Source organism: Diplotaxodon limnothrissa, linkage group LG8, assembly GCF_057381915.1.
Source record: "Diplotaxodon limnothrissa isolate DT_005_m linkage group LG8, D_limnothrissa_male_GT1.1, whole genome shotgun sequence".
Taxonomy (NCBI): domain Eukaryota; kingdom Metazoa; phylum Chordata; class Actinopteri; order Cichliformes; family Cichlidae; genus Diplotaxodon; species Diplotaxodon limnothrissa.
Genome location: NC_140603.1, coordinates 3328463 through 3353035, shown reverse-complemented (window position 1 = coordinate 3353035; position 24573 = coordinate 3328463). Strand labels below are relative to the sequence as shown.

The following is a 24573-nucleotide window of genomic DNA, read 5'->3' as shown; positions in this document are numbered from 1 at the left end:
GTGTCTGTGGCCCGGGTGGAGCAGATAAGATTTGATAGAGAGGGGAAACTGGCGAGTTTTTGTACGATTTGGCAGCCATTTCTAGAATTCTTAAAAATTAACTGATCATAATTCATGCCTCACACTCCGCGTGAATTTTCTTATTTTATTTTACTCTTTATTTAGTTAATATTGTTATAATCTTTTCTTCTTCTTTTTTTCTCCTTCTTTTTCTTTTTTCATGCTTATAAGTTCACAAATGCTAAATGTAGTAAATGTCCTCAGTTGAATCTGTACAAGCATGCTGTGTTTAATTTAAAAGCAAAAAATAAAATAATTAATAACAAAACACCAAAATGGACAAGCTTCTAACAGAGAAACTGCCATGCCAAAATGACTGTACGGCACTTCAGTTAATATGCAACAAAAATCAAAGGGTTGGGTAAAGTTGCTATAACAGCAACTGTAAAGCAGAGGTGTGGGGAAATGGTATTGATCTTCTAAACAGCACTTCGCAGAATTCCATCTGTTTTATTTTTACAGGCTATGCATAAAAAAGAAGTCAAGCTTTCTGTGTTATCTGTTTGTGATGGCAGAGAAACAAGGAACACCCTGTGTGTGTGTTTGCTGTGTAAGATTTACCTCTGGCTTCCAGCTCCAGTTTCTTTTTCCTGGACCAGATATTATGATAATTCTCTGCAAGCAGCTCTGCCATTGACTGGAGAAGTAAATGTTTGACATGTGACTCTTTTACACTGCACTGATCAATTCATCCATCAATCAATCTGCATTATCAGCTCCCATGAGTAATCTGACTTTGCATGCATTGTGTTCTTGTGAATAATTTACCTGCAAGTCTCTGGACAATGTCACATTACTCATATCAGTGGGTCTTGGACTGAAAGCTGAAGCTCCTTCAAAAGAAAGCTGTTGGAGATTGAACACACAGCATTATATATGATGTCACCTTTCCCTTTGATCCATAATAAGTACCTCGGGAACAAATGTAAGAATGGGTGGTGTTCATATACACCTGACTGGCCTGTGATATCCTTCTGGGCTTGTTGTGAAGGTTGACAGAGTCTCCCTCTCTGATCCTGTCAATGCTCCAACCCCATGAAAGCATGGTCTTCAGAGACTCTCTGATGGGCCAGCAGTATGTCTCTTTATCCTGCAAAGTCACAGTTTGCTTTCAGATGTACTGCAAAACCCGAACAAAGCATGAACTCAGACACACCAACACATGATCTTCTGCAGGATCATTTGCTCACATGTCTGTGCCCACATCAGCTGATACATTTCCATTCATTCAATTAGTAAATCTCATTTGATTACTTTGCAGTTATTTATTTGTAACAAATGTTTGGAATCATGTTTGTTTTTCGTTCCACTTCTCACGTGTGCACCACCCTGTGTTGGTCTTTCACCTGGAATTGTGACAAAATGTGGAAAAGTTCAAGGGGCTGAATACTTTTGCAAGCCGCTGTAATTATTAAATAATAAAACTGATACGTTTCTCTTTTGCAACAAATATTATATAACACAATGGAGATGAAGTGTATGTAAATAAATATCTAAAGTTTATCTAAAAGAAAGAGAAGAGAAAAGTGGCACCCCTCAGCCTTTTAGCAGATATACCGATGGTATCATTTCAAAATCCTACATCACCTCATTCACAACAATTTCAGAAAACTCACTTTGACCTTGAGGTCGAGGTCACTGAGATTTTATCTCCTCTGACATTTTTAGTAAATGCACCTGTAGTATCAATTTCAGAAAACTTAACCTCTGACCGTGAGGTCAGTGAGATTCAAACTCATCTCACATCTTTACCTGTGGTATCAATTAGAGGCTCCTACGTTTCTGAGTTACTGCATTCACAAACGTAGGTGTTCACGCTCAGCCACCAGGGTGACGACAACACCCCATCAGCCTTTTACTGCTAAGGAGTAAAAACTGACTCATTCAGTTTTCAGGTATGAGTTTGGTGTAGTATTTCAGCAAACTGTAAACACAGGTAGCTGTCCAGCCAGGAGAGCTACCTGTGATTCAATACAGATTCATGCCATGCTGTTTTTCATCATTACTAAGCTATCACTGACCCAAATGTAGCACTCACACAAACTATACAAATCTTTTGTAAAATATAGAAAGCTCCCAACTTCCACAGAAAGATGTCTGCATGCAGACTACCTTTTCAGACAGGCTTTTGTATGGTTTCAGGAGTGGATGGCTCTTGCTGATTTCACACATCTGGTCTCCATATGACCAGCCATTGGAAAACTACAGAATATAAGTTCACATTTACAGATCAGATTTTACAGCAACCAAAAGCAGTTCTATTTTGCTACATTTCGTGATGACAACAAGAAACACTACGAAATTTTTAAAAAGCACACAAACATTTTCCCCTCAATGTTATTCAAAGTTTACAAGAAATATTTCTTTCTCTAAAAAAGTATCAGCAGAATAAGCTGGTATATTGACATTTATGTCAATCATTGGCTTAAAGTATAGTATACCATAAAGTTTGCCAAACAGCATACATATGTAACAGAATGTTTTATATATTATAGCTGTGGGGTGTGTTCTTCTATGTGTAATCATTGGGTGCATTTGTTATCAGTGACTGTGAAAGACTGTTGATGTACCACACTGTTTTTGTCGTCATGGTGAGGGGAAAAACAGTATGATCAGGAAACACAGAACAAGAATAAAAATCATACATACCTTTTCTATACACCACTTCTCATGGATGTGCTCCGCATATCTGGTTATAAAACAATCCAGTTTCTCTGGAACAGTCACACTGTCAAAGCGAGAAAAAACAAACCACTGCATTAGAAACAGAAATACAGAGATGAGAAAATAGAAATCTGCATCTGGATTTGTGTCAGTGTCCAGTGCCAGGAAATGACTGAAGGCACTCCAGTGGAGCATTATGGAGTCCTGCATCAAAGACTGAAATATAAATACAAATAAATATACAGTTATGCTCATAACTTTTTTTATTATTTCAAATGTGTTAATCGCCAGACTGTACACTTAGGAATTTATCTCTCAGCAGTCAACGCTACACTATCACTTAACTATCGGTTAGCACCAGTGAGCCAGCTGAGACCAGTCCATACACGTACCATAACACTGCCTAGGACACTGCTTTATAATATGAAGCACATTAAGGCCACTACTTTGATTTGGAGCTATTAAGGTGGAGATGAGGAGATGATGGAGCGGGTCAATGCTGGGCTCAGATCTACACCCCGTCCCAATCCCTTTTTGTCCCCCATAAACCCCCCACCAGAGCGGCCAAAGGTTCGCCATCGAGCCCCACCCTCAACAGAGCAATCGAAGTCACATTGCCCAGCCTCGCCCCCCTTAGTTCCTCTTCATGCCCTGTCTCCGCAGTCTGATGCGTGATGTGTGAAGGGTCCGGGCTGCGAGGATTATGGCAGTGGTGACTTTTCCCAGGAGAAGCTGGGACCCTGTTTACTAGAAGGTTTTAAAATTTCTGTACTTTTAGGTGACAGGAGACATGTGGCCTGGTCAAAACACAGAGAGCTGCACTCTAAAAGATCTTTAAACATAGTAAACATACCTTGTGTGCCACAGACTGCTCCCAAACACGAGGGGGCAAATAATACCTCTAAAACACTTAAGTTGGCTTTATTAAACGTTAGATCTTTAGCTGGGAAAACATTTTTAATTAATGATTTAATCACTGAGCACAGCCTTGATTTTATGTTTTTAACTGAAACTTGGTTGGACCAAAGTAACAGTGGAGCTGTTCTCATCGAGACGACCCCTCCTAACTACAGTTTTATCAGTGAGGTCAGGGCGAGCAGGAGAGGAGGAGGGGTTGCGGTCTTATTTAATGAATCATTTCAATGTAAGCAGCTATCTCCTGGAAGTTTTCAGTCTTTTGAATATGTGGCTTTACAGCTGAAGGCCCCATCCAAAGTTGTGTTTCTTAATGTTTACAGGCCTCCCAAATACTGCACAGACTTTTTTTAATGACCTCAGTGAACTGCTGTCTGTGATCTGTGTTGATTTTGACTGTGTAATTATTGCTGGGGATTTTAACATTCATGTGGACAACCCTCAGGACAAAGGGACTAAAGACCTGAGTAACACTCTGGGCAACTTTGGGCTGACTCAGCATGTAACAGAGGCCACACATAATAGAGGACACACTCTTGACCTACTGATCTCCAAAGGCCTGAGCATTTCAAACATTAATGTGTCTGATGTGGGCCTGTCTGATCATTACTGTGTTTTCTTTGAAAGTAAAATCTCAGCCCACACAAATATATCAACAACAGTGATCACAAAACGGTGTATAACTGAACACAGTAGTGCAATTTTTAACCAGGTCTTCCCATTAACACCTGACCTGCCCAGAGGGTCAGTCAATGAGCTCGTCAATAGCTTCAATGCTAACATGTTAAATGTAATGGACACTATTGCTCCCATTAAGGTGAAGGTTATCTCTGGAAGGAAAAAGTCTCCATGGAGAAACTCCACACTGGTGAAAAATGAAAAAAGAGAGTGTAGGAAAGCTGAGCGCAGATGGAGAAAAACAAACCTCCAGGTTCATTATGACATCTATAAAGAGAAACTTCACAATTATAATTTACAACTGAGGAATGCAAGGAGGTCCTACTTCTCTGACATCATCACTAAAAACAGCCATAATGCTCGGGTCTTATTTTCTACAGTTGACAGGCTAACAAACCCTCCTGTGTCAGTGGCAGCTGAACTTCATTCGACCATGGCCTGCAATGACTTTGCCAAATTCTTCACTGAAAAAATCCAAAAAATTAGACAAGCAATTGGTACATCAACAGCAGATCCAGGATATGTACTGTGTCCACCAAAAAACTGTTTAAACACCATGAAACAGTTTCAACCTATTAACAGCAAAGACCTGGAGGACATCTTAGGTCAACTGAACTCCTCCTCCTGCTGTTTAGATGTCCTGCCAACAAGTTTTTTCAAAAAGGTCTCAAAGACTTTAGAGTCAGACCTGTTACAGATCGTCAACTTTTCTTTATTATCAGGTGTGTTTCCAGAATCACTAAAAACTGCTGTAATCAAACCTATACTGAAAAAGGACAATCTTGACAAGACACAAATGAACAACTACAGGCCGATCTCAAATCTCCCGTTTTTAAGTAAGATCATTGAAAAAGCAGTTTCTCAACAGCTCAGTTACTTCTTAAAACAGAATAATTGCTATGATGCCTTCCAGTCAGGTTTTAGACAGAACCACAGCACTGAAACCGCTCTGACCAAAGTGTTTAATGACATATGTCTGAATACAGACAGTGGAAAAATGTCAGTCCTAGTTTTACTGGATCTCAGTGCAGCATTTGATACAGTTGACCACAACATATTACTCAAACGACTGGAGAACTGGACAGGTCTTTCAGGAACTGTACTAAACTGGTTCAAAACATACTTAGAAAACAGGAAATACTTTGTATCAATAGGTAACTTCACATCTGAGCAGACAAGTATCACATGTGGAGTTCCCCAAGGTTCCATCTTGGGACCCCTTCTGTTTAACATCTACATGCTCCCACTGGCACAGATTATAAACAACAACAAAATAAACTATCACAGCTATGCAGATGACACACAAATATATATCACAATGTCACCAGGAGACCGAGGCCCTGTACAGGCTCTTGGTAAATGCATCGAGGAAATTAATGACTGGTTGTGCCACAATTTTCTCCAGCTAAACAAAAACAAAACTGAGGTAATAGTCTTTGGCGCCAAAGAAAAACGATTACAGGTCACCAGAGAACTTCAATCTATACATCTAAAAACCACAAACCAGGCGAGAAATTTGGGTGTAGTGATGGATGCAGACCTAAACTTAGAAAAACACATTAAGACAATAACAAAGTCAGCTTACTATCACCTCAAGAATATATCAAGGATAAAAGATCTGATGTCTCAACAGGACCTGGAAAAACTAGTCCATGCATTCATCTTTAGTAGGCTTGATTACTGTAACAGCATCTTTACAGGTCTACCTAAAAAATCAGTCAGACAACTACAGCTCATTCAGAACTCTGCTGCTCGAGTCCTCACTAAGACCAAAAAAGTGGACCACATCAGTCCAGCTCTGAGGTCCTTACACTGGCTGCCTGTCCGTCAGAGGATAGACTTTAAAGTTCTGATGCTGGCCTATAAAGCTCTGAATGGTTTAGGACCAAAATACATCAATGACCTCCTGACCCAGTATGAACCATCCAGATCCCTCAGGTCATCTGGATCCGGTCTTTTATCAGTTCCCAGAGTCAGAACCAGACACGGAGAAGCTGCATTCAGCTTTTATGCTCCTTATATCTGGAACAAACTCCCAGAAAGCCTCAGATCAGCTGAAACACTCAGTTTATTTAAATCCAGGTTGAAGACTCACCTGTTCTCAGCTGCATTTGAATAAAGCACCAAATCCACACTTTAAGCTTAAATTTCAAAACTTACATTTAACTACTGATTTTATCTACTGTTCTGATTTTATCTGTTTTGATTTTATATACTGTTGTTTGTTTGTTTGTTAATTAGTTAGTTAGTTTATTTGCTTGTTTTAATCAATTTTAAATCATGCTTTTTATTTGTTCTTGTTTCTAATGTCTCTGTAAAGCACTTTGAATCACCTTGTTGTTGAATTGTGCTATACAAATAAACTTGCCTTGCCTTGCCTTGCCTTGCCTTAAATAAAACTCAGTTGAATTTCACATTCTTTCCATGATGTTTGTTGGAGACCTCTTCACCCATGATAGTATAAAAACTTAAAGTTCAGTTTTGAAAATGTTAAATACATGGATCAAACTTTACAGTTGGTTTGACCATTCAGTCATTTGACACTGCAAATCACCAAAACTATTTCCTGTAAACATCCGTTCGTTCTTCCATTTCAATCTAATCTAGTAGAAACAATTTAAAAGAAAATAAATACAGAAAAATAATATTCTTGCACACAAGCTTCCTCATAGATCCCAACCCAGATGTGGAGGTTACTTCTGAAACTGGTAAAACTTCATTTAGCCTGTTGTTGGCTGGGTTGTTACTTCTTCAGACCTGTTTGAATGAATAGCATTGTTATTCATTTTTATTTTCTGTTAGAATGCAACTTAATATTTTGATTTATTCTTTAGATTTCTTTAATCTCTTAAATTGTGCAAAAGTCTTGAGCCATATTTTACATAAGAGGCCAGACTTTCACCTAATTGTTCCTTTTTTAAGTTCTCCTGAAGGCTTCAAAGAACAACTTTGAAGGTGTTTGTTCTTTGGACATTGGCTTTTTGAATCATTTTAAGTCCTGTCTTCATACTTTAGAGGGGAATGTTCTTTCAATGAAAGTGTATTCAACCACTGTCAACTTGACAGATGTGCAGGTGTGCAACGTATCAGCTGTTTGTGCTGGGCTATGTCTTTAGAAATGTGAACAAAAAAATGAAGAAACCTCATAGTGGACATTAGAAGACTATCAAAAACAAACAGTCTGTGCTACTATGTGAATTCCATGAATTTAAGGCTTTCCTACTTGATAATCAGTTTTTGTTGTTTCCTTTGAAACCTTCGATTTGTTTCGAGGAGGAGAGCACGTGCTCTCCCAAGATTAAAAAAAAAAGACGGAGTTTTCATGAATGCACCTCTGTGCTGAAAACTGTTTCTGGACTGAGCAGCCTAAATAAACTGAACAGGCATATTCTGACTTGATCATTCCATCAGGTGAAAATTGCTTCTGGATATTTATAAGTTACACGCTGTTATGAATTCAACATGATCTCACAATGTTTGCAGGTCTGCAAACGCAGGTCTGTTACTAAAACACCAGTTTTAGTAACAAACTCTCAACTGCATACTTTTAAAAATGGGATTTTAACAGTAATGTAAAAACTAAAAGTTCTTCTGTAATTATTTTTATTAAAAGAGAAAACACATTAATGACATTCATTAAGATGTACAGACAGGCAGAGATGGGGGTTGGGGAAAATACAAAGACAGTGACTGTTTTTACAACAGCGTTCTGTAAAAACTTCCTGTCAGTGATTCCTGAAATACCATTTACAAGTGTTAAAGACAGCATAGAGAGGATACCTGGGCTGGGGTTTGGAAGTTGTTGGCCTTCTGTGGGGGGTCGGAGAACTGTTTGAACCTAATGTGTGACAAAAGAATCCACTGCCCTCTCTTACCTGTCTGTAAAAGCCCTGCAACAATTTATCAGAGATGCACAGAGCGCGGACGGAGAGAAAATAAAGGTGGTTCACAGCAGGCAACTTGCTGCATTTTAAAATGATGCGATCCATACATTATTAGTAAAACTACTCTTAAGAGATCTACGTAACATATTTAACAAATTGTGTTATTAAAGTGTTTATTTATTTATTTAGTCGTTGTCAGGATTCCGACAGTTCTTTCCAATAAATTGTGGTTTATTCTCTACATTCAGGTTGAGGGTCATATGATGATGAAGCTTTGATTGCACAATCCCAAGAAAGATATGGAAAAGTATAAAATAAGTATCAGCTGTTAATAATCTCCTGATGGCAGAGTTGTTGTTATCTGTGGGCGCTGGAAACGCTGTTTGTATAATCGCTCATTAAGACCAGTTTGAACACTAATAACTGTTAATTCTGTCCTACCTGTAGCAGGTGGAGTTTTCCCACCTATAACTAAATAAATACATGATGCAGGTTGGACACTTATTTGTGGGACGTGTAGCATTTATTGACTGCAAAATTTTTGAACCAGAGTATTGACATGAATTGCAAAGGTGAAATACCAAGATTAGTGACAGACAGCTTGAATAAGCAGCCAGGACTGTGATCATTACCATTATGACTGTTCATTTATTGGGAAAGTTTAACTGGCGGGAATTACCAATAGTTTTAAGCACAGTGCCAGACCCTCGTGGTTCTCTCCTTCAGCAGCAGTTCACTGACCTTATTTAATCATCAGAAAAATTAAAATAAAGTGCCAAATATTTCTGGCAGACAGCACACACACATACATATTGTTGTGCAGTTGGGGCATGTTTAAATTAAAATTTAACACGAACTACTGCATTGATTTAGTAACTGAAAGGTCAGACACTTTTTTGAGGGACAGCCTTGCATTTGGAGTGTCCATTTCACAGGGTAATGTTATAAGAGGAGTCAGACAAATGTGATTTCACCAGTACTGCCAAACGTACATCTCTGTGATGGCGCTATGACTGTTCGTTTATTAGCAAAGCCAATGCATACAGTAACTGGCATGGCTGGAATGCCCACACATGTACAGTAGATGCTCTGGTCCCTCTCCTGCAGTACAGTAGTGTTTCACTGACACCTATAAATTTAGACCAGAGCCCGACATATTTCATCATTAAAAGCATCATTACATTGTTACTGCTGTCATGGTGCTCTCTGTCTGACCTTTTGTATCTCTAAAAATATACTTTTCTCTTACAGGACCAACCAATCATCAACTTCTGCTTAAAATGTGATTTTCATGTTTTAATTAAAAAAAGACATTGTCGTGCCATGCTTTCATGTCCAGTAACATTACTGAGGAATAACCCAAGAATGCAAGCATCACTTTTTGCTTTGTATCTTGCTTATTCAGTGTGCACAACCTCTGTAAATGAATGGACTTCCATTAGCACTGCGCCCCCTGGATGATGCACAAGACATTACACTGTTTTTTATAAATGCTGCTTGGGAGCGTTAACCTGTTCCTGTTCGCATTGTACACGTCACAGGCGGGGAATATCATTACAGTCACGGATCAACCGGCCATCAGGCAGGAATCCACCAGGTATCTGTCATTGTCCTGTCAGGAATGAGGTGGTTATTTTAAGTGGCTGTATCTGTACCTCACGTGTTTGAGGCTTGGCCAGATGTTGAGGAGGGTTGTTGTCCTAACCCAGAAAAGAATTCTGTGATCGTAGACATTTGGTGCTGCTGAGCTAACCAGTGAATTCCTTCTTTTTTGCCACTTCTAAAATTCTTCCAATCTCTCTCATATGTTTATTTTAGTTTTTCAACCTGAAGTCCTGTTTGGTAGCTTATTCACTCTTAATACTAACTTGGGCACTGCCGGTTTAGAAATTACAGAGAGTCCCTGTTATCACCAAATGCAAGTTTGCTACTCAAATCAATCCCTGGCTCCTCATATTTGGATGTTGACATGTGCCTGGGGGAGGATACTGAACCCTAGTTAAGTGTAAGCATGTATGTGTTTCTTAAATAAAGAATGTTAGATAAATAATGTGTGTGTGTGAGCGAGTTTGAAGTGGATTATTCAGAGTAGAAGAGCATTTATGCACCTTTAAAAATGGGGGAATCTGCATAAAATGGCTTTGAACAGTTAATGCAATACTTTTGTTAACCCCCTGCTTCAATTATATCATAATGATTGTTTGATTTAAAATCCACCATGTTGGTATACAGAGGCAAAACAACAAGACATATCATTGTATCATTGTGCAAAGCATTCTAACCTGACTGTAAGCCAAACAAGTAAACATGTTACAAAGAAGAAAAAGATGTACATACTTGGTGGTGTCTGCAGGCTGTGGTGTGAAGTTTCCTTCTGAGTCCATAGATGACTGTTTCTCCATCATGGCCATGTAGTTGGACTCCATATACTCTGGAGGAAGAGCTCCAGCCACAGCACTAAGACATGGCAGCGCCAGTTTAAATAGCTCCTGGTCGTACTGCTACATTACAACACATACACAGTATGTAAGTGTGTTGCTTCAGACATTATTGTGAACATTGAAGGCTGTCTGTTTATCATTTGTTTAAAGCAAATAAACTTGGGGAATATTCAGAATCTGTCATGAGGGTGAAGTGAGGGTTGAAATAGAGAATTCCAGGCACAGCAGATAAATTATGAGTTTTATTAAACAGTGTGTCCAAACAAAAGGCAGAAATCTATCCAGCGAAGATTAGAGAAACATAGGGAGAAGAGACGGGCAGGAGTGGGTATACTGGTCTCCCTTGCTCCCTGCCTCCTCTTTCCCAATGGGCTTTACTTGGAGGATGAGCGGGATGCTTCCCTGCACCTTTTGGTCCTGATTGGTGTTTTTTGCTAATGTGCATAATGAGAGGCCCAACATTCTTTTGGAATCATTGGGTGGTGTACGCACCATCTAGGGACTATCGTGTTGCTGGTAGTAGGCAATGACGGTATAACTTGGAGAAGAGTGAGTGGGAGTAACGGCCTTGTTATGCTTGTCCATAGAAGTGCGACCCGTGTGCATTCTTTGAGCTACCACTAGATGAGCCTCACCTTGTGGGACAGGGCATCAAATATTCCCCAGAACATTTTCCTAGAGAGGTGCAGCTCTTCATCTGACGCTACTCCAAAATTGCCCCAACCTCCAGCCAAACAGTAGTACTTCCAGCAACGCTCGTAGTGATTGGTCAACAGCTGAGAAGTCAAAAGCACATTAATTACCAGTCAATATATGACTGAAGCCAAATGAGTAAGTAAGGTGTTACTGTAATTCAATCATATTTTCCCATAACAACTTAATGCACTTAATCAGTAACAACATTAGTTACTAACCATACAATTATACTGTTATTTGTGCTTCACGGATTTTACAGTTTTTCCACAAAGGGCTAGTGCGCATATTTTATAAATCTAATGGTAATTTGGTGTGTGCATTTGTTTTTTTGCACTGGGTAAGAACATTTCTATGTTTCATCTGTGCGTTTTCAGTGGGAGAAACATCATCCAAGTGACGTCTTCAGTCTCAGCTGACTGTAGGTTTCCCCAACCTTATAAACATTTGCATAATGACTGAAACTAGCACCACTGAATGAACAATGACCAGTCAAGGAGGTCATTTACATGAAAAGGGAAAGACCATCTCTAAATCGAGGAGGGGGCCTAAGGGTACATCTCTGGCCATCTTACAATGCTGTGATTGCAGCCATTCCCAACTCTCTGTGAGAATTTGCATATTAAGGATCAAGGAACTGACCTCCCAGCCCATTGTCCCTTCAGTGGTGCTAGTTTCAGTCATTGTGCAAATGTACTGTTTATAATGTTGGGGAAACCTGCAGTCAGCTGTGCATGAAGATGAACTGAATCAACCTTTTGGCATATTGATGAATGTTCCCCACTGCATGTAAAAAGATACACACAGTTGAATGGTAATTATGTGTAATTATCTGAAGTTCAGTTCAGTTCTTTTTTATTTCAAACATATACATTCACCAGCGTTTCATGAAATCATTCCATGCAGTTGTTTGAAAAGGAGTAGGCAGAAGTATATACTTATTTAGCCCCACCCCCTCAGGTTTACATCCTCATCATCTAAATTTGAACAACAAAAACGTATACACCGCCTTCAACTTAGAACATAACATCACAAAAAATATTTTCTCATGTTCAACTAAAACTATATTTAGATTTGCTAATTTGCAGAAGAAAATAAACATGAGTTTGACTGCTGTCTTGGGTTAATTGCATTTTCTTCATTCTTATACTTATTTAATATTTCTTTTTTGAGTTTTATTTTAAACTGGTTTATATCACTGCTGACCTTTATTTCTTCTTTTAACTCATTCCAGAATTTAACTCCCGCTATTGAAATAGACATCCTTTTCAATGTTGTTCTTACTCTTTGTAATTTTAAATACCTCCCTTCTCTTTCTAAGAACCATTTACTTATTTCGATTGGGAGCATCCCTTTCCTTGCCTTATATATTATTTGCACTGTTTTAAACTTCACCAGATCCTGGAATTTTATAGCTTGCGTCCTAATAAAGAGTGCGTTTGTGTGAGCCCTATACCCTAATGGCCCTTTTCCACATTATGATTATAGTCTGAGTATTACTTTTATATGTATTTCCCCAAACCTCTACACAATAACTCATGTATGGTAATAGCAAAGCACAAGTGCCTCAATTCTATGCTTTATATTAACTAAAATGCCATATAACCATTTAGTGTAGTATTTATATTCGTTTATATTTATATTCGTTTATATTCCACCACAAGCGGACACGGTCACCGCCTTATGCGAGCTGCATGAGGCACTCACACAGCACCAGACACAACACCGGGACGCTGCGCTTATTGTGACGGGGGACTTTAATAGCGCCAACCTCAAACGCGCAGCGCCGAACTTTTATCAACACATCACCTGCCCCACCAGGGGTGAAAGGACACTGGACCACTGCTACACTACGGTCAAGGACGGCTACAAGGCACAATCCCGCCCCCCGTTTGGCAAATCTGATCACGCCGCCATCTTCCTCATGCCAAAATACAAACAAAGGCTGAAACAGGAAGTTCCGGTTCAGAGGAAGGTCGCGCGCTGGACGGATCAATCGGTGGCCGCGTTAGAGGACGCACTCGATGACGCAGACTGGGGCATGTTCAGAAACAGCTCCGACGATGACGTCAACGTGTTTACGGAAGCGGTTGTGGGATTCATCGGGAAACTAGCGGATGATACCGTGGAGACAAAGACTATCACAACATTTCCCAACCAGAAGCCGTGGGTGGATAAAACCATCCGCGACGCTCTGAGATCCCGCACCGCTGCCTACAACACGGGACTCATGACGGGGGACATGGACCCGTACAAAGCCGCGTCATATAACGTGCGGAGGGCGGTGAAAGAGGCGAAGCAGCGCTACGGGAGGAAACTAGAGTCACAACTCCAACAGAGTGACTCTAGGAGCCTGTGGCGGGGACTAAGGACAATAACGGACTATAAAGCACCAACAACCGGTATGACGAACGCGACCGTGACTCTGGCAGACGAGCTGAACACTTTCTATGCTCGCTTCGAGGCTGCAGCTAAGGTCTCCAACAATGCTAGTGTTAGCGGCGCTAACGGCTGCAGACAGGAAGATACTGCCAGCACCGGAAACGTGCTCGTCATCTCCGAGCATGAAGTAAGGAGAGCCTTCAAGAGAGTGGACACCAGGAAAGCAGCAGGACCAGACGGCATCCCAGGTCGTATCCTCAGAGACTGCGCATACCAGCTAGCTCCTGTGTTCACTGAGATATTCAACATTTCTTTATCTCAGTCGGTGATCCCCACATGCTTCAAAGAGTCCATCATTGTTCCTGTCCCGAAGAAACCCCACCCTGCTTCTCTCAATGACTATCGCCCTGTAGCCCTCACCTCAGTAGTGATGAAGTGCTTTGAACGCCTGGTCAGAGACTTCATCATTTCTTCACTACCAGACACACTGGACCCACTACAGTTCGCTTACCGTCCAAATCGTTCCACAGACGATGCCATCTCTCATCTCCTCCACACATCACTCACTCACTTGGACACTAGAAGGGGGAATTATGTTAAAATGCTCTTCATAGACTACAGCTCTGCATTTAACACCATAATTCCCTCCACACTCACCACCAAGCTGGAGCATCTGGGACTCAGCTCATCTATGTGTCAGTGGATCTCCAACTTCCTAACTGGCAGACCACAGGCAGTAAGGATGGGCGGACATGTCTCAGCCTCCACCACTCTCAGCACTGGAGCCCCCCAGGGGTGTGTTCTGAGCCCCCTGCTGTACTCTTTGTACACATATGACTGTGTGGCTACTACCAGCTCCACCACCATCATCAAGTTTGCTGACGACACCGTCGTGGTGGGCCTGATCTCTGATAACAACGAGACGGCCTACCTGAAGGAGATTAGGAATCTGGAGAACTGGTGCCAGAGGAACAACCTCCTTCTAAACGTCAGTAAGACAAAGGAGCTGATAGTGGACTTCAGCACTAAGCAGGAGAGGAACTACCAGACCCCCGTCATCAACGAGTGCCCAGTGGAGAGAGTGGACAGCTTCAAATACCTCGGAGTTCACATCACGCAGGACCTGTCATGGTCCTGTCACATCAACACCGTGGTGAAAAAGGCCCGACAGCGTCTCTACCACCTCAGACGCTTGAGAGACTTCCAACTGCCCTCCAAGGTGCTCAGGAACTTTTACTCGTGCACCATAGAGAGCATCCTGGCGGGAAACATCTTAACCTGGTTCGGGAACAGCACCATGCAGGACAGACGAGCTCTACAGAGGGTTGTGCGGTCAGCTGAGCGCACCATCCGCTCCGAGCTCCCTGACCTGCACTCAATCTACAGCAGGCGGTGCTGGACCAAGGCCAGGAAGATCGTGAAGGACCTCAGCCATCCCAACAACAGACTGTTCTCTCTGCTGAGGTCAGGAAAGCGATTCCGCTCCCTGAAGACCAACACAGAGAGACTGAGGAGGAGCTTCTTCCCGCAGGCGATACGGTCTCTCAATCACACCACCACACAGTACTGACCCACACATACAGTTCTTACACACACACTGGACTTTCTGGACTTTGGTTTTGCACAACACTGGTCACTATATTCTTCATTTCCAGTTAATACTTGTACAGCTGCTGTTATTGTGTATATATTTATTTATATTTAGATTCCTTCATACATTCTTATATAGTTCTATATTGTGTATTGTGTATTTTGTTGTACAGTTATTTTATTTTCAACTTTAATTTATATATTTATCTTTATCTTATTCTCCCAGTTAAATTTACCCTTCATTCTAATTTGTGTTGTACAGTTATTTCATTTTTAACCTTAATTTATATTTTATTCCTTCCTAGTTAAATTTACCCTTTTTAATTTTTCATATTTATTTCCTATCTTATTCATAGCCTTTTCCTTTTTTGTTCTCTTTAGGTCACGAGCAGTTGTCCAAGCATTTCACTACATATCGTACTGTGTATGACTGTGTACGTGACAAATAAAATTTGAATTTGATTTGAATTTATTAAGTGGACACGCCCTGAAAGTAGATAACAGGGAACCATCCTCTAGTGGAAAGTTACTGAAACATGGTTGTTTTGACTAGAATGAGAGAGCTGGTAATAATAATGGATTGCATTTATATAGCGCTTTTCGAGACCGTCAAAGCGCTTTACAATTCCACTATTCATTCACACACTGGTGGAGGCAGCTACAGGTGTAGCCACAGCTGCCCTGGGGCAGACTGACAGAAGCGAGGCTGCCATATCGCACCATCGGCCCATCTGGCCAACACCAGTAGGCGGTAGGTGAAGTGTCTTGCCCAAGGACACAACGACAAAGACAGACAGAGCTGGGGATCGAACCGGCAACCTTCCGGTTACAAGATGAGCTTCCCAACCCCCCTGAACCCCAAATAAATAATAATAAAACTGTTAAGTGTGCGTCACCATTTTGAGATCGGCGGCTGTAGGAGCCATATGAGTTGTTCCTTTTTTGATTAAGTGGGTTGGTTTAAATGGACTCACTGTATTGGTGCACGGGTGTGGGGCGTGTCTCATGGGTGTGGTAGATGATAAATGTGGTTGCACTCACCTCTTGATGTTGATGAGCAGAAAGGTAGGGTGAGCATGAGGCAAAACTTTCTGTTGAGCGCAGCTTGAATGATTTTGATGTATTTTAACTGTAACTTGATGGTTTATGTATATTTATGCACTAATTGATGCCATAGGCCAAGTTGTAGTTTGGCATAGTAGTTAGTGCAGTTCTTTGTGAGTAGCAGTTATTTGTTTGTGCAGTCTGTGCATTTGTTTAATAGTTACTCCCAGGCGCTGATTTGTATATTGGACAGTTGCACGTGGAATAAAAGGAGTAAATGGTACAGAAGTGTATTTTATGTGTCTATTGTTGCGCGTCATCTGTGTCCTCGTGTTTAGCCTGCCGTGGCCGTTGGTTGAGCCGCAACAGCGGCACTGTGTCATGCAGGACGCATCTCGCTTCTAGAAGTAATTTTGTGAGACAATAAAGTGTGAAAGGATCTACTGAGCAGTGTTTTGTCTTCCATCAGATGCCTCTGAGGAATCAAAAGAACGCGGTGAAGTGTTGATATTTAACACAATGCATCTTTGGCCATGTTATAGAGTACTGAAAATGTAATGTAATGAGTAGTAATTGCATTCTTAGGGGAGTAATTAAGTAGCATAACTATTAAAAACAAAAACTCACAAGTAAGATGTAATAGATTGCATTTTTAGACAACAACCTGAACACTGGTTCCTATACATGCAAACTTTGTTTCCGACTTTGTTTCTCACCTTCAGAGGCATCTTGGTGTGCTCATTAAGTAGAGGAACATCAAACACCAGCCTCCTGAGTAGGTGCTGCATCATTGAAGGCCTTAGCTTACTGTACATTAAGAGGATTCCATACGTTAGTGGAATGTACCATCGCTGATCAAGAATACAATCAAATACGATCTATAGCATGTGTTTTTAAAAAAGGGTAGACTAAATGCTAAATACTCATTAAAGGTTGACTCATATGTGCATGTATGTCTTCATCTTACCCACAAACAGCAAGCAGACACTCCTCTATGGAGTCCCTCTGAGCTTTGGTGAGGCAGCAGCCTTTGGACAGGCGATAAACCGTATGAAGCAGCGAGTCAATTAGTGAGGCGAACGGCTCCGTCCCCGCAAACAGCGGCGCACATTTAGTCAGGAGAGGCAGCACTGCTGTACACAGATACCTGTTGAGCGCCAGTGCCATGTCTGTGGCACTCAGAGCAACCTAACACAAAGAATAGAGAGAAACAATAACAACGTAATAGAGAAACTACATGTGTGGCATGTACATATGTTTTTATACCTCTGGGGGAATACTATACACAGTGAATAAAGTGCGTAGTTGTGCCAGTAAGAAACAATATCAAAGGCTAAGTGTCGTGTTCCCTGGGCCTTGGACCGATGGGCTTTGAGTTTTCTGGAGTTCTTCTGTTTTTTAGTAGTGATTAACTTTGTATTTTGGTTCTATTTTCTGTTGTGTTGACATTTATCCTTCTGTTGTTGGTTTCCTTGTTTATTGCTGTGTTTTTTGTGTGTGGTTCAGTCATGACTCCTTGTTAGTTTACCTTTTGTCAAATCTGTATTTCTGTTCCTGAAGAGAAAGAAATATACACACAGACAGAAACTTACGGTGTCCAGAGAGGCGGCAGACCTCAGGTCTGGTAAGAACCCAACCTCCAGAAGGTGGAGAAGAAAATTCTGGTCTTCTATACCATAGACACGGTCCAGGAACAGCACCATGGCTGCTTTGTGGTCTGGGCAGAAACCTGCTGACATGTCTGGCTCCACAACCAACCCATCTGTACATGCACGCAAACACAATTCAATTCTTGATTGCTGATATTACAGGATCAGTTACTGTTATTACTGGATTAGATGTCATCATGTCAGATGACTTTCTTACCTTTAGCCAGGTTAGGCATAGAGAATGAAATACTGATGACTCCCACCAAGTCTTCAATAGGAATAAGAGACCTCAAAATCGCTCTGATACGGATAGCTTCACCTTTACCAGCATGGATCAGCTAATAGAAAAGAGGTAGGGCTTAAGTGAGTGCACTATATACGTAAGGCTGCATGTAGGAGTTGTGCATTTTGAATCGCTGGTACTCCACTTGAAGGCCAGCCAGCACGGAGCCCGTAAGACCAGCGACAACTCTCACTATCAGTGACTCAATAATCCAAAATATTAAAACAAGCTCAGTCCCAAACCCCTCTTAGCTGGGAGCTATTGTCTGAGACATAGAGGATAAAGCTACGGGAATTCTTGCTTCCGGGCAATCTAAAAGTCTTTGTGCATGCAATATCTGCAAACAACAACTACTCAAAAGAGGCTTTGAAAACACATTCTGCTCACTAAAGAGACACGTCGAGCACACTTTTAATCTGTTTGTGAACACAGTCAGCTATTCAGACACGATGCAAATGAAGTCGGGAGAAAACTTCTCTCCTCAAACATTTCCTAAGGCATTTTCCAGTCAGGTGCTCTAATTGGAGATAGGACCCTGTATAAACAGGTCACTGACGAGGACGACAAAGACAAAACAGAGACAGCTGAACAAACGCACGTGTGCAGTACAAAGTAACTCACATGCATCTCTGGAGCACAGCGGCCCAGCAGGTCAATGAGAGCAGAGTAGAAGGTCATGATGGCATTTCCCATGTGAATTGTATCATCTTCCTCTTCCCCTGGCATGTCACTGCTACACACAGAGACACACTCTCATATTAAATGCCCCTAAATACTTCAGACCATTTTCTTCTGACCTGTTATGCTCATTTCCCACTCTGTGCTTGTACTGTAGTTACTCATGAACTTAGTGACAGGATAATTGGTTCAGGCTGATGTTTGTCTGAAATTGTTCTTTTCTAAATGGAAAACACAGGAAGAGATAATCTGCTTGAACATTGTTAGTACTGGAAATACGACACGTAGTTTAGGAAGTTACCAAAAGGTGTGCCGAAGGAAAATAGTGCGCTCAAAGTCATATCCAACTGAACCCTGGGATTTTGTGGCAGGCATTCATAACTATTCAATATATACATCTGCACAACAAATTATAATTGCTATGAGTCAGCATTTTGTATGCCCTAATTTCCATCTTAAGAAAATCCCTTAACATTTAACAGGTTGTTGACAAGCCATCTAGACTTGTAGACTCATGTACAGACCTTTGTAAGGAATTTAGTCTACCAGGCAGACCAAATGCAAACAGTCAACATGATTGTGCTAGCGAGCGCTTCCTGTTAAAAGTGAGGTCTTTCTTGCCAGTGTCGCCAAGTGCTGCTTATAGGGAGTTATCTGACGGCTGGTACCTTGAGTGTCTGGAGATAACTGCTGCTATGAATGGGTGCTGTATAAATATAAAGGAAATGTAATTGATTCTTGCCTGTTCAGTCCAACTGATCAGTCCTGTTCTGTCAGTGTGAACTTTAATATGTATATGTAAGTAATCAGGTTAGAAGTGTTGTCATACAGTGCCTTGCTGCTCTCAGACATAGGAGACGGACCATCTCTGGAGGGATCCTGAGAGATCTTAATGGCCTCCTCCATTGCTGCCAACAACCCATCACCACCTTCACCTCGAAGAGCCGGGCCAAAACATTCTGGTCGACGAATAAGGAGCCTTACCACAACATTGGCATTCTCCTCCACACTTTCACCTGGCCACATAACAGGGACAAGTTGCTAAGTTTGTGGTTGCACATGATACAAACTCCAGTGGAAAATAAATGATCTGACTGCAGTCGTATGGTTACATTTTTACCATTGCAGAAGACAGCAAAGCGCAGGAAGTCAAGGTATCGTTCCCCCTCCACAGGGTTCCAGCCAATGTCAGGGTATCCCTTACGGACCAGCATCACACAGCTCTGCAGCCCACACCCAGCTAGATATTGTACCACCTGCAAAAATAAATTATTATTATTATTTTGGGTTGTTTGTTTCAAAAAGAAAAAATATAGCACAGTGGAAAGACACCTACAATTTAAATTTAACTAACAGAGATAGAACAAAGCACAAAGGGCTTCAGCAGTATGGGATAGAGATGGACCGATCCGATATTACGTATCGGTATCGGTCCGATACTGACGTAAATTACTGGATCGGATATCGGAGAGAAATAAAAAATGTAATCCGATCCATTAAATATCAAAAAAGCACCTCACAAAACTTGCGACATGGCGACTCGGCTCATAACCGTAGCACGTCGGAGCAGTGTGGTCACGTGATAGAGCCGCTGTGTGTGTTTGTAGCCTCGCTACCAAACCAGCATTTCATCTCCGAGGAAGTGATCCCAGAGAAGTAAAGCAAGTGTGTAAGTTCATCTCTGAATGTTTGTAAAGCATTCCAGCGTTAAGCTTAACAACCGATATATGGAGCGACTGCCTCTCTCTCTCTCCTGCTCCTACTTCAATCATGAAACTGATCAATGATCAGCTGATCGGCTTTTCTCTCTTGTTTGTTTTTGGCCCACTTCGTGCCAGAAAGAGGAAACCAGCGGCTGAACAACAGCAGCACGTTTAGGGCATGAACAGGGAAAAGGGGCACAAAGACATACTTTTCTTTCTTATTCTCATTTAAAATGTCGAGCTTTTAATAAATAATTATCCGAATATTAAACCCAAAGTTTTAATCTGATGTAAAACGTATAGAAGTCCATTACTGTATATAGTAACTGTTAAGTTTAATATACCCTAGTAAGCTATAGCACTTTTTCCTTTGGGAAGATACCATCTGTGCAGTCTGCAGTTCTGTTGAAGAAAGATGTTGCTGGGAGTTTGCAACCCTATTAGTCAGGTTGCTTAATATTTCTGCTAAGTTCTCTTTAAAACACCAGAACAGGGAGGATGGAGCAGGTTTAAGTTTATTAGATTGATCAGTTTTGCTGAACTATGAAATATTTTGGGTGCAGTGTGTTCTTTACATACAGGTGTAACAGAATAGCTTTAGTGTTGTTGTTTATTTAAACTTGAGTATGAACTTATCAAAATGCAGCAAGATATTAAAAAACAGTTTTATTGATTAAAACACACTATATCGGATTCATATCGGTATCGGCAGATATCCAAATTTATGATGTCGGTATCGGTATCGGACATAAAAAAGTGGTATCCCTAGTATGGGATGCCCGACCCGTTGCCATGGGACATAAACTGTGCCCATAGCTAGAGCTTGGTTCACATGACCGGCAGCGGGGACGGATCTACTGTGGTGGCATGTGCCACCTTAAAATAATCTCAGCGTGTAGCTTTCTGGATTTTATACTAATACATTTGTTTCTGGTGTCACCAATTCATAGCCTTTACAGACTATACGGGAATAATGGAAAATCTCAATTTGGCGGCCTGAAGATTTGCTTTGTGCAGGTGATGCTGTAGCCCAGTCACAGTCAGATAAAAGTAGAAACCTTTGGTCAGAATTACTACTCCTGTGGTGTAATGTACTGTAAACTCTAAAGCAAAATTCTAATAAGATGACTGTATAAAAAGTTATTGTTGTGTTGAAAGCCAAATACATTTGATTCTTGTTATTTATTCATTTTTGTTTAACAGTTGTTATTTTCTGACCTTGATGGACAATTTCATTTTTAACCAATGGGAATTGTTCTCCAGCCTTTAACCGTTTTCCGTTTGGTTACGCTGGTAAGGCTGATAACTAAATATGAGGAACATTGTTGCTGTTGAAAAAGAGGTTGAAAAGCGAGACGTCTGTTTTGTTAACTGCTAGATCTGGAGACCTGAAGCTGTTTCTTGTAAATGCAAAGTGCTTTGCACTGGCGAGTAGACTTTACAGTTGCCGCTGCTAACCAACATGCTGAAATGTTAACCCCGCTAACTGCTGCTATATAAACTCGTACTCTCTTTTTTCTAAGTGGTTTTAGCTTGGAAGCTGAGTACATATTTGCATCTACATGTTTTAAAGTAGTGTTTCTGCTAACCACTGCTATTATCAATTTGTATAATGAATGGGGTATAGTGAGACTGCTGTCTTAAAGGAGCAGTATGAATAAGACCTATGGAACTGATTAAGTTAATTTCATGATTGGTAAGGAATCAGATTAATATGCATTATAAAATATTTGATTTTGATAGCTGTGCACCAAATTTAAAACAGAACTTGAATTTACAAAGGAATACAGAACCGATTTGGGGATGAAGTTTAAGCCTCATTTTGTACATGCTTTCTTCCTTAAGCAGACATGTTTATGTATAATTGTCAGCGTGCATGTGAAGTAACTCTGAGCTCTGTGGCATATTCAAAGGTGTAGGGAGATGCTGGAGAAGGTGATACATGGAGCCAAGGCTCACCATCTACTTTTGTAACTTTCTCTGAGGCAACAAGAACTTAACAGACCCTAATCTTCATAAGATGGCAGCTCGCACCCTCGCCAGATTCCCCTTGCACCCTGGATACCACCCGTTTGACCCGCTGCCCTGTGGTCGACACCTCAGGTCAATCAAGTCATATCTTCTTCCCCAGACTGTATTTTATTCCACCACAGTTGGTACAATTTTGTTGTACATGTGCTGTGACAGTAACAGGCTCTTCTATTCTATAGGCTAAAGTGACCTCAGAATATCTAATACAATTTACGGTTTTCCTTTTGTGTGTGTCTAAGTCTTTGTCAGCCTCACCTTCTCCAGGTCTGGCTCTCTTAAAGCAAGGGCAAGCTCATTATTATCCATGACTGATGCTGCAGCCACATCCAGAGGAGTGGATCCTCGCATAGATGGAGATGCTGAGAAGAGGAAAAGACATATGTAAAGTGTATGCAACTATACAAACTTTCACAATAGACAGTCATTTGCTCCAAAGCAACAAACATCCCAGAGCTAGAGAGGGTAGTCTGTCAATCCAAAAGTCAGTGGCAATCTGGGAGGTAGAGCAGGTCACCTACTAATCAGGAGCTTGGTGGTTCAACCCCCATCTGCTCTAGTCTTCATGCCAAATATCCTTGGGCAAGATACTAACCCCCAGTTGCTTTACGATGCAGCCATCAGAGCGTGAATGTTAGATGGAAAGCATAAAAAAGTGCTTGTGCAAATGGGTGAATGAGGCAAGTTGTGCTCAGAGTAGAAAAGTGCTTTATCAGAACCAGTCCATTTACCATTTACTTAATCCCCGAATGTGTGTTAGTGTGAATGCGTAAATGTGTATTCTAAAGTGCTTTGAGTGAGTAGACAAGATTTATATAAATATACACTGCAAAAACTCAAAATCTTAATATATTCTAGTCAAAATATCTCATCACACTTACCGGTAAATAAGACACAATCAATTACAGAGTAACATTTCAGTGAGATAGAAGAACTTGTTTTTAGACAGTGCATGTTGGATCTGGAGAATTTTCACTTGTTCCATTGGCATATTTTTTCACTTATTTCAAGCAAAAATATCTCGTATTAAGATGTCCAAGCTGTGAGCTGGTCCCACAGAAGAGGGGCCTGGAAACTGAAGGCTCTGCCTCCCATTCTACTTTTAAATACTCTAGGAACAACAAGTAAGCTTTGTTCCCATACTTGAAACAAACTGTCAAGTTTCATAGCTAATGCATTCATACCATGAATACTGGTGGAGGACTGTGTTCAAGTCCTCCACCAGTATGTCAATGTTCATTTTTCACCCTGACAGAGAGCGCCAAAACGGCACCAAGTGCATGTCTCATCATTGCTCTTGGGGACTTTAACAAAGCCAATCTGAGCCATGAGCTTCCGAAATATAAGCAGTATATTAAATGCCCGACCAGAGAGGAGAGGACATTAGACCACTGTTACAGCACGATCAGCGGGGCCTATCGCGCGGTGCCCCGCGCTTCACTCGGTCTTTCTGACCACGTCATGATCCACCTAATCCCCGCGTACAGACAGAGGCTGAAGCTCTCCAAACCTGTCGTGAGGACTAAAAAACTGTGGAGCAACGAGGCTGTGGAGGAGCTTCGCACGTGTTTGGAGACCACAGACTGGGACACAATGAAGGCTGCTTCTAACAGCTTGGACAAGTTTACGGACACTGTCACCTCCTATATCCACTTCTGTGAGGACAGCATTGTGCCATCACGCACCAGGGTGAGTTATAACAATGACAAACCCTGGTTTACTCCTAAACTCAAAAAGCTGTGGCTGGAAAAGAGAAAGGCGTTCAGAAGCGGAGACAGGGACTGCTACAGAGAGGCCAAGTACAGGTTCACTAAAGAAGTGGACATTGCTAAACATCAGCACTCTGAGAAGATGCAGCAGCAGATCTCAGAGAATGACTCG

General features: G+C 41.2%; 1 protein-coding gene across 1 annotated transcript in view; it reads right to left on the bottom strand.

The window, feature by feature from the left end:
* The window catches only part of ryr2a (ryanodine receptor 2a (cardiac)), a 282131-nt gene that overhangs the window by 117276 nt on the left and 140282 nt on the right, over positions 1–24573 (bottom strand). The window contains exons 47-61 of the mRNA XM_085361763.1: positions 22951–23054; positions 20082–20217; positions 19791–19977; positions 18905–19016; positions 18218–18338; positions 17944–18113; positions 17319–17539; positions 17068–17158; positions 11278–11418; positions 10539–10702; positions 2710–2788; positions 2173–2262; positions 1013–1150; positions 829–906; positions 622–697 (exon numbers count right to left, since the gene is read on the bottom strand). Of these exons, the coding sequence (XP_085217889.1) occupies positions 622–697; positions 829–906; positions 1013–1150; positions 2173–2262; positions 2710–2788; positions 10539–10702; positions 11278–11418; positions 17068–17158; positions 17319–17539; positions 17944–18113; positions 18218–18338; positions 18905–19016; positions 19791–19977; positions 20082–20217; positions 22951–23054 (1908 nt within the window). The remainder of the gene's footprint in view (positions 1–621; positions 698–828; positions 907–1012; positions 1151–2172; positions 2263–2709; positions 2789–10538; positions 10703–11277; positions 11419–17067; positions 17159–17318; positions 17540–17943; positions 18114–18217; positions 18339–18904; positions 19017–19790; positions 19978–20081; positions 20218–22950; positions 23055–24573) is intronic.